The sequence below is a fragment of the Balaenoptera musculus genome, chromosome 6, assembly GCF_009873245.2.
Source record: "Balaenoptera musculus isolate JJ_BM4_2016_0621 chromosome 6, mBalMus1.pri.v3, whole genome shotgun sequence".
In the NCBI taxonomy this organism is placed as follows: domain Eukaryota; kingdom Metazoa; phylum Chordata; class Mammalia; order Artiodactyla; family Balaenopteridae; genus Balaenoptera; species Balaenoptera musculus.
Window position 1 is genome coordinate 46,072,544 of NC_045790.1, and position 15,649 is coordinate 46,088,192.

At 42.0% G+C, this 15,649-nt stretch overlaps 2 protein-coding genes, 1 long non-coding RNA gene and 1 pseudogene across 3 annotated transcripts; 3 read left to right on the top strand and 1 right to left on the bottom strand.

Moving 5' to 3' along the window:
* The first annotated feature begins 446 nt into the window (after nucleotides 1-446).
* LOC118896908 (interferon alpha-1-like) lies at nucleotides 447-1,026 on the top strand. Its single transcript, XM_036855536.1, has one exon. The coding sequence runs from the start codon at nucleotides 447-449 to the stop codon at nucleotides 1,014-1,016; it is 570 nt and encodes a 189-aa protein (XP_036711431.1). The 3' UTR covers nucleotides 1,017-1,026.
* Nucleotides 1,027-5,350: 4,324 nt separating this feature from the next.
* LOC118897440 lies at nucleotides 5,351-7,822 on the bottom strand. The gene is made up of 3 exons (XR_005020432.1): nucleotides 7,758-7,822; nucleotides 7,251-7,312; nucleotides 5,351-5,917 (listed from the first exon to the last, which is right to left on the bottom strand). It is a non-coding gene; the product is annotated as an uncharacterized LOC118897440 (long non-coding RNA).
* A 1,441-nt stretch (nucleotides 7,823-9,263) lies between these two features.
* On the top strand, nucleotides 9,264-9,776 carry LOC118897360 (interferon alpha-13-like). Its single transcript, XM_036856499.1, has one exon. The coding sequence runs from the start codon at nucleotides 9,264-9,266 to the stop codon at nucleotides 9,774-9,776; it is 513 nt and encodes a 170-aa protein (XP_036712394.1).
* A 5,009-nt stretch (nucleotides 9,777-14,785) lies between these two features.
* LOC118896950 lies at nucleotides 14,786-15,354 on the top strand (annotated as a pseudogene).
* Nucleotides 15,355-15,649: the final 295 nt, after the last annotated feature.

Sequence of the window (15,649 nt, forward strand, 5' to 3'; positions counted from 1 at the left end):
GTAGCTTTTACAGTTAATCTTTAGCCTAAATTTTTTTTGTCATACTCACCCCTGCATCGAATAAAAAGAATAAAATTTCACTTTCTTTTTCTATTTATAAAGTAAAGATATGCATGGAGTACATATCGATGGACACAGTATATCTGTGTATCAAAATTTCATAGGGGGGCCATATGGAAAAATAATATCTAAAAAGGCTCTGTGGGCAGGAGAAGGGGAGGCAAGGATGAAAAACAGTGGTTGAGAAACGCTGCCCTAACCTATCTGGAGAGTGCAAATTGAAAAGCAAAAACAGAAGTAGAAAGTAAGAGGGAACATTCAGAAAATGGAAACAAATTCATTCCCATTTAAGACCCAGGCCTGAAGGAAGGTCTTCAGAGAACCTAGAGAGCAGGGTTCACAGAGTTCCCATCTCAGCCAGGCCAGCAGCATCTACAAGGTCCCCGATGGCCCCAACCTTGTCCTTACTCCTGGCCCTGGTGCTGCTCAGCTGCAACTCCACCTGCTCTCTAGGCTGCGACCTGCCTCAGACCCACAGCCTGGCTAACACGAGGGCCCTGATGCTCCTGCAACAAATGAGGAGAATCTCCCCCTTCTCCTGCCTGAAGGACAGAAATGACTTTGGATTCCCCCAGGAGGCGTTTGGTGGCAACCAGTTCCAGAAGGCTCAAGCCATCGCTGTCGTCCATGAGACGATCCAGCAGACCTTCCAGCTCTTCAGCACGGAGGGCTCGGCTGCCGCTTGGGATGAGACCCTCCTGGACAAGTTCTGCACTGCACTTTTTCAGCAGCTCACTGACCTGCAAGCCTGTCTGATGCAGGAGGCGGGGCTGGAAGGGACTCCCCTGCTGAAGGAGGACTCCATCCTGGCTGTGAGGAAATACTTCCACAGAATCACTGTCTATCTGCAAGAGAAGAAATACAGCCCTTGTGCCTGGGAGATTGTCAGAGCAGAAGTCATGAGATCCTTCTCTTCATCAACAAACTTGCAAGAAAGACTCAGGAGGAAGGAATGACACACACCTGCTTCAACACGGAAAGGATTCTCACTGCCTAACAAGACCACACTTACACCTGTGCTGCCATGTCAAAGACTCTCATTTCTGCTCTCATCACGCCCTGAATTGAATTAATTTGTCAAGTGTTTTCAGGAATATTAAGCAACATGATGTTCTACTCTACAGGCACTAGTCCATCACAGATGCCCATGCTGATCTATCTATTTATTTATCTACTTAAATATTTATTTATCAAGTTTAATATTTATTTCACTATTTATAAAGATTTAAATTATTTTTGTTCATATAATATTATGTGCATGTATACATTGTGGTTAAGAGAAAAAATACATACTTTGTATTTAGTCAGTTTATCATTTTTCTTCATTCATTAAATTCTTACTATAGAAAACTTCCTGTTTTGCTTTTTTTCTTTAAAAAAGAAACACCAAGACTGAACGTGCAACCCGATTAAAGAATGTATGTTACAATTCCTTGACCCATCATTATGATTTTCACGTTAGAAATAAAAATAGACTTCCTCTAGCCAGGTCGTGTGTTGCCCTCAGGACCTAGAGGTGAATATAACTAATCCAATTCTGCTTCGGGTAACTTTGATTTTTTTATTTTTTAGAGGAAAGTAACCTAAAAACCACCATCAGTTAATACAGGGACTTCCCTGGTGGTCCAGTGGCTAAGACTCTGCTCTCCCAATACAGGGGGCCCGGCTTCCATCCCTGGTCAGGGAACTAGATCCTGCATGCCGCAACGAAGAGCCCACATGCAGTAGTCTGGGAACTGGGTTGAGAGAAAAGAAGAGGTTCTCCAATTCTGACTGAGAGCTGACTTTGAGTGTTTGAGGCAAAGGAAGGTTAGGGAGGGAGTCTGACAGTGGCCTTGCACACCCTCTACCATCTCAGCCGCCTTCATTTGTGTCAGGATGAATACAGCCCTTCACAAAGCAAATACAAAAGCGTAGGAACTTGACAAATACTGAGGGGCTTTACAAATTGAGAAAATCCATTAAAGAACGAGTCTCAGGAACTGGACTTCCCAGTCCTTCCCCTTCTCCATCATGATACTGATCTGTAAACAGCCGTGGGTTGGAATGTTTGGGGTTGCACAGGCACATAGATTCCCAAATGTCCCAATCAGCCTCTAGGAACAGAGACAAGAAACTTCACATACTCCCCAAAACAGCACTGGAATTTGGCATTCCTGAGGTCTCAAGTTCAGAAAAGAAATGGAACAAACCAGAGGACCCCAAATATTTTGATGGAGAATAACTTTCATCTAACTCCAAGGCCTTCTTGCATCCTGATGAAAGCTGGGCAAAGCAGCTCAGCTCCCCAGTTCTCAATTTAGCCTTAATGAAAGTGTACAACTGAGGACTTTTTGCCTTTCCTTTCTCATGGGACAGGCTCTGGAGTAGCAGGGACGCAGAACTCCTGGCCATGTTTGTGGTTGAGCAAGCAGGGACAAGAGGAGGCCAAAGGGGAGGCAGAGCAGTATAGGGTCTTAGCAAACCTGGGAGTGGAACAGCATAGTCTTATCAGGCTTAGGAAACGGATCTCCATCTGCATCAGGTACCGTACTCAGCTCACTCTCCAGCTACACTTCTTATTCCCACCCAGTATCCTGCACACTGTTAGGGACATCATTGGTCCTCAGAGTTGTTAATAAAAGGGATAAATGTAATAAGCTGAACATACTTGTGCCAGTAAAACTGTCTGAAAATGACAGTCTTGCTGCATCTTCTCTTGTGGGTTACTCTTGTCTTCTCAGGTGACCAGTAAATTTGTTAGCTCGGCATCTCCTTAGTCTTCCTTCAACTTCATGCATGATTTAGGGCAATTGTTTTCTTTTTCCGATAGTACAGTTTTCTCAGCTTTAGAATAGGGATAATGAGACTACTATATTCCATTCAACATACCATCGCATGTTATGTGCTCTATATAATGAGAATATAATAAGTCATAAAGTTATCTTAAGTGAGCAGATTATTTAAAGCACCAGGGACATATTAAACATAGCAATGATAGTTGTTATTGTGACAGGTATGCACAAAGGAGTGAAAGCCATTATTTCATGCCCACTCAAAAGATACTTATTTTTTTAAGATTTTTTTTTTGATGTGGACCATTTTTAAAGTCTTTATTGAATTTGTTACAATATTGCTTCTGTTTTTTTTATGTTTGGGTTTTTTGGCCCTGAGGCATGTGGGATCTTAGCTCCCCAACGAGGGATCGAACCCACACCCCCTGCATTGGAAGGTGAAGTCTTAACCACTGGACTGCCAGGGAAGTCCCCAAAAGATATTGATATAATGCCATATTTGTGCCTTACTGAGCTCATCATTTTGTTATACAAAAATTCTACCTCTGTGAATTAAAATAGGATCATCTTTTTAAGTATTGTGCAAAGCACACACACAAATTTTTAAATTCTACTAGCAAATGAAATATTCTCACGGATGTACCAAACACTAGATTACAAATACCTATGGATCTCTAGTGGGCATCAAAACAAAATGCAATCAGTGCATTGGCACAGAGATATTTATCAATATTAAGTAGAAAGTAATATATTAAGTTTAAATTTACATCATGCTGAAATTAAAAGCATTTTGATGCAAACAGATTACAAATTTTTATGCAACTTATCCATATAAAATGACATTTTGAAGAAGTGAATAACACTCTCCAATGAAAAACCCTGATTATATATATAAAGCTAAATGCTTAATCTATTAAGCCTTAAGGGTCTATTAAGCCTTAAGGGTCTTCTAAGACCCTTGCTTAAAACAAATGAGGGGAAAAAAATATTTTGAAAATTGAGATTAATTTCTTAAAATACTTACTAGGTCATAAGATACTGCCAATAAGCTACATCTTACTGAGGTTAGAGATCAATGTGAAGCAGCCTTGGCTGACAGGTCCGAAGCATCAGATACTTGTTATTACACCCGCCATTTTAAAGGCTGACCTTCATCTGGTCTCTGTGTCACCACCATCGTCTGCTTTTCTGCTCCTCCTCCTCTCCTTTCTTTGTTGACTCCACACTCTCACCTTAGGGAATTGGTGTTCCTCAAAGATCTATGCTAGTCCCACCCTTCATCCTCTCTGCACATATAGTCTCAACCTCCCAAATAGTTCCAAACGTCATCTCTATGACTGTCAACTTCCATATGCATGTCTTTACCCAGGTTCACATCTCCAAACAAATGTCATTAGCTCCAAACCCTCATATTTACCTGCTACCCTAGATGATCTCCATACATGGCCAAAACTGACCATCATGCAATTACCCGGCAAACTCCTGCAGACCCTGGGATGCCAGCTTACCAACTGCTCTTGCAGAAGCTTTCCCTGATCCATGCAAGCCCACATACTCCCAAGAACCTGTACTTTCCGTGTCACAGCATTAGCATTCCTTTAATTGAACACCTAGTTACCCATATCTCCACCAGACTGCAAGCTCTGTGATAGCAGTCAATGTGTCTACTATTTTCATTGTACCTGGCACCCACCACAGTGCCAACAATACAAGGGATATTTACACTTCTTTGTTGAAGTTTAAATTCCATGATTCCATGATATATTTCACAGTTTATTGATCATGCAACTGCTGAAACTGAATCAGCAACCATTAGACATGCTTTCTCCGAGAAAGAACAAGTAAAAGAGAATAGCTCCAGCTGCTATAACCTGTCATAATGCCTTGTGCATCTCCTCCAAAAGGGTTTCAAGCTAACTTTTTACTCTTTAAGGCCTGTCTTCTCTGACAGAGTGCTCCATTAAGAAAGTAATATCTTTGTTTTATCTACCAATATATTAAAAAACACAAGTAAAATCCTGAAAGCAGAGATACTTCAAAATATTTTAAGAACCAGTGAAATGAATAAAACTATTTATGTTCCTTTTGGATTTTAAGGCAGATTAAAGGTTTAAGGACACTCTGCTTTTCTTTAAGAGTATGAGTTAAACCTAACACTTAAAATATACCTTTTGCACCCCCAAAGCAAAGGAAAATAAGACACAAAGCTGACCATATCATAATATGAAGAATAAATTTGGTAAATATAACAATCATCATAGAGAAATAAATTCTAATTATTACAAATTAAAAATAAATTTTCTGTCCATTCAAAAGTATTGTTTCCACTTACTATTGAAAACAATGTGCTGAGATGACTCAATGCATTTACAACTGAATCAGAAGAAAAGTCATTGAACTGAGCGAATATTGACGCGCTTGAGGCCACCTCTAAGCAGAGAAGACTCCATTGTAGAAGACTGGGTCCAGGTCTCCTTTTCCTACTCCTGGGTTCTCTGAGGTTGAACATACAGGGAAAGCACACTCTGATTTTCACGCCTTAACTTCCACTCTCATATTGTCCTGGGCACAGCAGCTATGGACTTTCTTTTCAGATCGAGCCTGGTCCTTTGGAAGGAGTTCTTCAAAGTCAGGCTGGAGTCCTCATTGACCAGGACGGTCTTTTCCTCCCCATCTCCTGCACCAAACGAGTCTCCAGATCTTCCCACTGTTGATCAAGCCCAGTGAGGAATTTCAGCTGTTTGTGCTGAAGACGAAGGAGAAGTGCTGTAGCGTCTCATGGAGAATGAGGCGGCCTGAGCGTTTTGGAACTGGCTGTCAGCCAGCTGGTGCTGATGCAACCTGAAAACCTTCTTGTCCTTCAGGCAGGAAAACAAGGAAGATTCTCCCTGTTAGGGGCAGGACTGTGAGGGTCTCCTGCTTTGGCAGGCCGTGGTTCGGGGCCGGTCACAGCTAAGGGTGCAGACAGGGCTGGAGAACATCATCCTGGGTGTCAGCAGTGAGGAGGGTGGCAGGCCCCGCTGAGCCTGGTGATGCAGGTGTCTGGCTGTGGGAGCCTGTATCCAGCTGCTCTGAGTACCTGCCTGCAAATGAGATTCTTAAATAGGCCAGGATTGTCATTTCTCTACTTATCCCAGTATTGTTTCCACGTTTTTGCAATTTGTCTTCCATTTATGGGCAACATAGAATGTCACAACTTCAATTCTTCTTTTATTACACTGGAAATTAAACACACTCCTGGAACATGAAAGAGTATCAATCCAATAGGATGTATTCATCTAAATGAGACCCAAGGTTGAAATAAAAACCTGAGTCTCAATATATCTCTTTTTCAATTCTGATAAGAATACTTAGAGGTTTGACCCTGTACTCTATTTTGCCACTTCTTAAATTGCACCAAAATACAACTAGCCTCACCTCTCTGCATTTTCCTCTAAAGGGTCTGATACATTAGATTTAAATTCTTCCACATTTCTTTACAGGACCATAGCTCACATTTTCTGACAGTTTACAGATAATGGTGACCTAAAAATGAACAGCAAGGGTAAATTCATGCAGTTCTCTTGATTCTGTCACCAGAAATGTTCTGACTGCACATATATGTGACAATGCGCTTGGCAATGTGGATTCCAGGAAAGTAAGGCAGGGATGGTGACTGCCCTCCAGGGAGCAGGGAGGACAGACTTCAGAGGCAGAATTAGGATGAAGGCAGCACCGCGTGCTCAGTGCAGCTGAGGGCCAGTGCTCAGAGCTGATGAAGAGGAGGGCCTGGGAGCAGCAGAAAGCTCCACTCTGACCAAAATCTGGGGCTCCTGAATTTAAATGACATCAGATTTTCATTTCCTCTTTTAAAAAATGGAGACAACTTTAGTTGTGGTCACACAAGACATTGCCTAGATCAAATAAAATAAAGTTTGCCAAGTATAGGCTGAGAATTTGAACAGAGTGAATGATAGCAGCCTTTTGTATTAATATAACAAATGGTAACCTGTATAGTCCACCCTCAGCCCAGCCAAGAGAAGCTCTGACTACAGGTTCCTTAACCCTCAGGGGTCTGCATGTTGAGGCCCCCAAATGCAAACTCTAGGAGAGGGATTGCCTGTCGGCCTGCAAAGGAGTAGAGACCTAGTCTCTACCCTTAGAGCAGGGCCCGGTACATTAAGGAGAACTCCTACGGCATCTGAAGCTCTTTGCAGCATCTAAGAAAGTGTTTTGACCTCCTCCCCACAAAAAAAAAAAAAAAAAAAAAAAAAAAAAAGGCTGCTCTGTGACTAGTATAAATGAAATAAATAGTCCTTTTCCTCACCTTATTTTGTTTCAGACCACCTCTGGTGTTAATTTTTAAGACACAGATTAAATTATACTTTCAAAACAAACACATAACCTCAGAGAAAAAGAGATCAGATTTGTGGTTACCATAGCCAAGGGGGTGTGAGTTGAGAAAATCAGATGAAGGCAGTCAAAAGGGTTTTTTCTTCCTTAAAAAAAAAGACATTAAAATAATGTTGTACAGACCAGGAAAATGGTTAGAAATATATATATGGGGGAGAGAGTGATGGGAAGTAAAGCATTCCTAGATTTTCAGCCATGGAACAGCACAATACTCTAATTCAAAAGCTATTTCCTGGGTTAGCATTAGGGCAATGTTAAGCTAGTACTTCTCTTAAGCACGAATGGTAAGAAGACACCAAATCTAAGTCATCAAGATAAAGGATGTTTTAATGCAATATTTTAAAATGAAAATTAATACCAAAATATGCACGAGGAACAAAATATAAAAATTTTAAGTAAAGAAATGAAGTTGACCTCCATTTGCATGGCCCTGACAGTCTTACAAAGTAAGCCTTCATGATGTAAATGAAATTTGGGCAAATTCCACTTAGTGTATAAAATTCTTACTAAAGAAAAATGAAAAAGTCTGACCTGCTGAATGTCCTCAGTTGCTTGTACACACCAACCCTTCTTTCTAACCATATAGTCAAGGTGAGGTCCTGGGAAAGACATTTCAGGAACATGAGTTAAAAATCAGTTAAGACTATCACGGGGTCATTAGAAATTGTCAAACATGGTAATTCCCTCAATTAAAAACAAGTGGAAAAGTAATCTTGAAAGTATTAATGAGTTGGCTTCCATTAAAGGTAGAAAAGTAAAACTGCATTAAACACTTGGGATTTCCCTGGTGGCGCAGTGATTAAGAATCCACCTGCCTACGCAGGGCACACGGGTTTGATCCCTGGTCTAGGAAGGTCCCACATGCCTTGGAGCAACTAAGTCCATGTGCTGCTGCTACTGAGCCTGTGCTCTGGAGCCCGCGAGCCGCAAATACTGAGCCTGCGCGCCCAGAGCCTGTGCTCCTCAAGAGAAGCCACCGCAATGAGAAGCCCGCGCACCGCACAAAACGAACCCAGCCTAAAACAAATAAACCCAGCCTAAAATAAATAAACCCAGCCTAAAATAAACAAATAATTAATTATATTAAATACTTTAGTATAAAGACAATAGTTTAAATAAAGTTTAATAAAATGCTCTATTTTAATATGAAAATATATTTTCATATTCTATGCTTAATATTGAAAATATTTTAACATAAATTTTATAAAAATATGAAACATTTAAAATATTTAATTTAAATATGATATGAATTAAGTTAAATATAAAATTAATTTTAAAATAAAAAATAAAATGCTGTGAGTGTTTTAATATTCCTACTTTTCAGATAGTCAGTACTTTCTCCCTCACTTTAACGCTGTATCCTTGAAAGACACCATGAAGTCGCAGAGCATCTACAGGGGCGCTCAGCTCCCGCGTCCTCGGCCCCGGTGGTGGCCGCGCTCCGACTCACCCGCAGGGCGGCCCCAACATCGTCCTGGCGTCCCATCGCCGCCGCCGCGTTCCCTTTTCTCTGAGCCTTCGCTGCCTCGCGCCAGAAACGAGCCCGAATCTGTAAACTCGGCTCCCCTTTCTCTGAGGCTGGGAATCGCTCTGATTCCCCACCTCAGACCGCTCAGAAAAAGGCTTCTTTCCCCAAAATTGCCTCGCTCAAGTTTCTGTGAGAAAATAAAGCGCAAAACTCAGGGGAAGCCCCGAAAATGCAAGGTTCCGGTTCCCAACCAGACAAAAATGTCGCTGGCCAGGCCGCGACAAGGCTTCCTCTTCAACACTCGGCACCGAGGAAACGAAGGTGTTTCGCGCGCTATGCTGACTATTAAAGCAGCCTCAGAGACTACGTTTCGCCCTGTCTCTCGAACCGCAGGAGACAACCGCAGACTGCAAACTCAGCAGTCGGCGTTTCCCAAACAAACCCTGCGCCCTCTACCGGCCGCCTAGGGAAGGACGCTGTCCACAGTTCCAGGGAAGGAAGCTGCCCACTAATTGTTTGGCGGTGCCCGCGCGCCCCCTGGCGGCCATCTAGTGAATCACTCATTCTCAATGGCCCAGATCTATTTGCTAGTGGCAGGAGTGATGCTCTGCTCCATCCCTGCTTGCTCTCTTGGCTGGAACTTGCCTAGAAGCCATAGCCAGGAAAACAAGGAAGTCTTCCAACATTTGAAACAGATGCAAAGGATCCCCTCTCAGTGGTGCCTAAAGGACAGAACCGACTTCAAATGTCCTTGGAAAAGAGAGAATATCACCCCAATCCAGATGTCTCAAGGCACCTGTCACCACCATCTGATGCTCCAGCAGATCTTCAACCTCTTCGCCACGGAGGACAGCCGTGCTGCCTGGAACAACACCCTCCTCGATAAACTTCTCTCCAGCCTTCATCTGAGGCTGCACCGACTGGAGCAGCTGAAAAAAGACAATCTAGATTGTCGAGATTTGGGACTGGCTGCCCGGGAGTATTTCCACGGAATCCATGTCTACCTGAAGGCAAAGGAATACAGCCCCTGTGCCTGGGAGGTTGTCAGAGTGGAAATTGAAAGGTGCCTTTCCCTTATGTAAGAATCCTCAAAGAAATGTCAACAAATACAGAATATTTTTTATACTCGTGACACTTTTCATTCAATTACATTAGTGTTCAAGTCCAAAGCAACCTCGACTTGTGTTTCCTCACAGGCTGAAAAATGTCTGAAATGAAAATCATGATTTTAAAAAAGGTTTTGACAGAAGAACACAATCTCGTTTCTTTTTTTCTTTTTAAAATATTTATTTAATTAAATTAATTTATTTATTTATGGCTGTGTTGGGTCTTCGTTTCTGTGCGAGGGCTTTCTCTCTAGTTGCGGCAAGTGGGGGCCACTCTTCATCGCGGTGAGCGGGCCTCTCATTATCGCGGCCTCTCCCGCTGCGGAGCACAGGCTCCAGACGCGCAGGCTCAGCAATTGTGGCTCACGGGCCTAGTTTCTCCACGGCATGTGGGATCTTCCCAGACCAGGGCTCGAACCCGTGTCCCCTGCATTAGCAGGCAGATTCTCAACCACTGCGCCACCAGGGAAGCCCCAATCTCTTTTCTTGTATGAATACTTTTATAACGTAATTTAAAAGATCACTTTAAGTTTTGGGAGGGGTATTTGCTATTTCCAACATATGAAGTATAGAAAGGTTTTTTGGATAGTGTGGTGTTAAGAGATATTTGTCAGTTAACTTAATGCTGACTGCTGTAACAGGTAAACAGAATGCTGTCAGGAATTTGATCATAATAGAGTCTTATCTTTCCCTGGTATAAGAACACAAGGCAGGCATTCCTGATCAGATGGATGTTCTAAGTTGCTCTCCAAAGAGTGATTCGGGGACATGGGTACCCCCTGTTTTGTGGATTTTTCCATCATCAACAGGTGACTCCAAACTTTTCTGCGGTACTTGAGTCTATTCTACTCAGTGGTAAAGGGGAAATAGTCTGGTGCATCACATGGGAGGTTTTCAAGGGCCAGAACCATACAGGGCAAGAGCACTTCTGCTCACATTACATGGCCTGGATTTATCCTTGTGGAAATCTCACTGCAACGAAGTTGGGAAATTATTGGATGATTAATGGACGAGGAGACAAGTTCAGTGCATAAGACCACTTTTCATCTTTACACTATTTGTCCTAATGAAGTTCTGGGTGTGGGTGGAGAGGAACAACTAATGTTCTTGCTTGCACACACTCCGTTAAAAAACAATCTGACCCACAGAGAAAGAGAAATATCGTTTATATGTGGAATCTAAAAAAAATGATACAAATGAACTTATTTACAAAACAGAAACGGACTCACAGACTAACAGAACAAACTTATGGTTACCGGGGAGAAGGGTGTGTGGGAGGGATAGTTGGGGAGTTTGGGATTGACATAAACACACTGCTATATTTGGGATGGATGGCCAACAGGGACCTACTGTGTAGCACAGGGAACTCTGCTCAGTATTATGTGGCAACCTAGATGGGAGGGGAGTTTGAGAAAGAATGGATGCATGTATGCGTGTGGCTGAATCACTTTGCTGTACACCTGAGGCTAGCACAGCATTGTTAATCAGATATACTCCAGTATGAAATAAAAAGTTAAAAAAACTCTCATCCTCTAGTTCTGCCTTAAAAGAAAGAAAACAGTCAAGTTTGGATGTTTATTCTCAGACTCAGTGGTATTATGATTTCATGTATTTTTATTGTTCATTTGCTGAAATAAAGAAAACTAAAACAACACACCCACAATCAGAGCCAAATTCTTATTCCACAAGTTCAGCTTGGGGAAGATGACACGGATGTCACTCAGAGTTCACAGCACCATAGACTGTTTGAAAGAAGCATTCAAGTTGATGCCCAAAGGCATAGCCTACGAGGAAAATATCCACGAATGTAGACACAAGTTGTTTCCTTATTGCCCGAGGTAGACGAGAAAAGTATGATCAGGCAGCTCCTTGCAAGTACTTGAGGATGACTGAAGAAAAAGGGGAGAGCGACTCTCCCATTTGCGTCCAGGCCCGTGATTCTCATCCTGCTCTTCTAAGTATTGAAAATGCAAACTTGAAGAAGAAAATATTCCTGCAAATGATCTTTAAAAAAATATCTCACACAATATTCCATTATCACTTCCGTTGTAGAACCACGAAGAATTTACAAAGTCTCTGTAGATTATCGTCCTCTTATATCATATCTATCTAATATATGTTGGTATTGTTCCTTCTCCTATTACTATCATCACTGGTCCCTTCATGAGTATGGATTGAGCTCTGGAAATGATAGGGACTGGACTAGCTGTCTAGGAAACGGGGTTGGGTAAGATGGTGTCTCTCGCTTTAGGTATTTTACAGACTCCTGGGACGTATTCTGAGGACACAGTAAGTCAGGTCATGTCTTACTATTTGGGCTTCTTCAACAAAAGAGCATAGACTGGGTAGTTTGGAAAGAGCAGAAATGTATTGCTCACAGTTCCAGGGTCTGGAAATCCAAGATCTGGCTGTCAGCGTGGTCCAGTTCTGGTGAGAGCCTGCTTCACGTCTCACACTGCAGAGTTCTCCTTGTATCATCATACAGCAGGAGAGGGAGGCATTTATCTCTGACCTCTTTGATAAGGGCACTAATTCCATTCGTGAGGCCTCCATCTTCACACCCTAATCAAGTCCTAAAGGGCCCGTCACCTGATACCATCACTTTGGGGGTTAGGACTTCCAAATACGAATTTTGTGGGGACGGAAACATTCAGACCAGAAAGGGCATTGAAGGCTACATGTCTTGGCATCCAGAAGAGACAATATATTCATGTAAATAAAGAAGAATGAGCAATTTATCAGGCCAAAAGAGCAGACCGAGGACTCAGAATCCAAACTCTTGATTTTTCAACCTGCAGTAATGCTTTAATTATTATGTGTCAAAAATTTGGAAATCAAACTGAAATGGACCCCATCGTCCCTTGGAAGGGAATGAAGACACAGATGAAAATGATCGTTCATCAGTCTTTGTGAGGAGTCTCCAAAGAATCTCAGTATATAGGTAGTCATTGCCACATCCTGTAAAGATCCACGAAGAGTAACGCGGGTTTAATTGTCTGGTTGCTGTGACCTGTGTGAATCAGGGAGAGTCTGAGTTCAGATAGTGGCTCTGTATGTGACACCAAGCTGGTTATATTCTGTCAGGACCTAGTAGAGGACAAATTAGCGACGAGGCCATCCTCCTGAGTTTAATAGAGTGCCGGGCAAAGGCTGAAAATTGTGCTGCTCTTACAACTTGAATCCCCAGGGCCGTATGCACCTTAAAGGGAAGAGAATCCTAGTGGTTTTAGCAACAAACTCAGTAGGCATGACTGATACCAGTAGGAATAGAGTGGAACTACTATCCACTGTCTATTATAATCATGGCAAATATGACCGTGATAAATGAAAATAGCTTGGACATTCGTAACTGCCTTCCATTAGAAGGAAAACATCTGAGAAACTGCTTTGGTTAAAATGACTTGTGGCGTGATTACACTGGGCCTGGTGCCGAGGATACCACAGAGAATACGACAGAGCCCAGTTGCTACAGAGCTGATTTGCCAAAGATGGTCACATACCTATTATTTATTGAAAGATCGGAATTGGAGAGGGCTGAGGCCACAGAACATCCACTGCAAAATAAAAGAATTCATGATCAGAGTTGAAAGTTAATTCTTTCCATGATACCAATCAATATTTATCCAGTTCTCAATTAATTACAAAGATGGTTTTCTTTTGTTTGAAAAGAATAGGCTTGGATTGGAACCTTGGACAGTCCTTTGGGGAATCTGAAGTTCAGTGCAAAAATACAGAGAAAGATTCAAATTGATGATGATTCCTAGATCATGCATTCTCATTGGGGAGCAGATTGCTCCCATGGGTGCAAACATTAGTTCTTAGGGGTGCGAACAAATCTCAGCTACTACAATGGTGGGTGGCACTCCAAGGCTCAACCCTATCCAGCAAAATCTCATTCCTTTGTATTCATTGTTCTCTTTGGGTTTTCTTGTGTATGAGATGAGAGGCATTGACTTGAGTGCATGGAAGATACACAATATGCAGGATCAGTGCTACAAGCTCTGGTGGCTTGATGTTTCATTAGAGGACTTTCTCTCCATCATATGCTTGAACTCAAAGTCATAATGTGAGAGGTGGCCTTGGCTTACTTACGAGCTGTCCTTGTCTCTCTTGTGGATTTTGCTTATGTTTGAGCCTCACTGTGATGTGGGCATCGGGAATTAAGCACAAATAGGTTGTATTTTATTACTTAATTCTAAAAAAGTTACCTAGGAGATCAATAATTATGTCTAGTCCTAAAGAGAAAAAGTTGTTGACAATATCTAGATGAATATCTAGCAGCTAGTGAAGTTAGAAATCATTTTATGATATGAATCAAAAGTAATAATTACCTAAAAATAAATGTTAAGAAAATCATTTAAATTTTCAGTAGTTTTAGCAGTTTTGATAGATTTTTAAATATATCTATACATTGGTATTCTTAGGAAGTATTTGTATAAATTTTTATTGAATATGTAATTTGATACATTCCTATTCATTAAGTAAATGTATTACATTAAAAGTCATTCTGCACAATTAACCAAAATGTTAAATTAATTGCAGTAGCTTTTACAGTTAATCTTTAGCCTGAATTTTTTTTGTCATACTCACCCCTGCATCGAATAAAAAGAATAAACTTTTCACTTTCTTTTTCTATTTATAAAGTAAAGATATGCATGGAGTACATATGGATGGACACAGTATATCTGTGTATCAAAATTTCATAGGGGGGCCATATGGAAAAATAATATCTAAAAAGGCTCTGTGGGCAGAGAAGGGGAGGCAAGGATGAAAAACAGTGGTTGAGAACGCTGCCCTAACCTATCTGGAGAGTGCAAATGAAAAGCAAAAACAGAAGTAGAAAGTAAGAGGGAACATTCAGAAAATGGAAACAAATTCATTCCCATTTAAGACCCAGGCCTGAAGGAAGGTCTTCAGAGAACCTAGAGAGCAGCATTCACAGAGTCCCCACCTCAGCCAGGCCGGCAGCATCTACAAGATCCCCGATGGCCCCAACCTTGTCCTTACTCCTGGCCCTGGTGCTGCTCAGCTGCAACTCCAGCTGCTCTCTGGGCTGCGACCTGCCTCAGACCCACAGCCTGGCTAACACGAGGGCCCTGATGCTCCTGCAACAAATGAGGAGAATCTCCCCCTTCTCCTGCCTGAAGGACAGAAATGACTTTGGATTCCCCCAGGAGGCGTTTGGTGGCAACCAGTTCCAGAAGGCTCAAGCCATCGCTGTCGTCCATGAGACGATCCAGCAGACCTTCCAGCTCTTCAGCACGGAGGGCTCGGCTGCCGCTTGGATGAGACCCTCCTGGACAAGTTCGCACTGCACTTTTTCAGCAGCTCACTGACCTGCAAGCCTGTGTGATGCAGGAGGCGGGGCTGGAAGGGACTCCCCTGCTGAAGGAGGACTCCATCCTGGCTGTGAGGAAAATACTTCCACAGAATCACTGTCTATCTGCAAGAGAAGAAATACAGCCCTTGTGCCTGGGAGATTGTCAGAGCAGAAGTCATGAGATCCTTCTCTTCATCAACAAACTTGCAAGAAAGACTCAGGAGGAAGGAATGACACACACCTGCTTCAACACGGAAATGATTCTCACTGCCTAACAAGACCACACTTCCACCTGTGCTGCCCATGTCAAAGACTCTCATTTCTGCTCTCATCATGCCCTGAATTGAATATAATTATGTCAAATGTTTTTCAGGAATATTAAGCAACATCATGTTCAACTCCGCAGACACTAGTTCCTTACAGATGATTTATTTATCTATTTAAAAATTTATTTATTTAACTATTTATAAAGTTTTAATTTATTTTTTGTTTGTATAATATTATGTGCACCTTTAAATTGTGGTTAAGA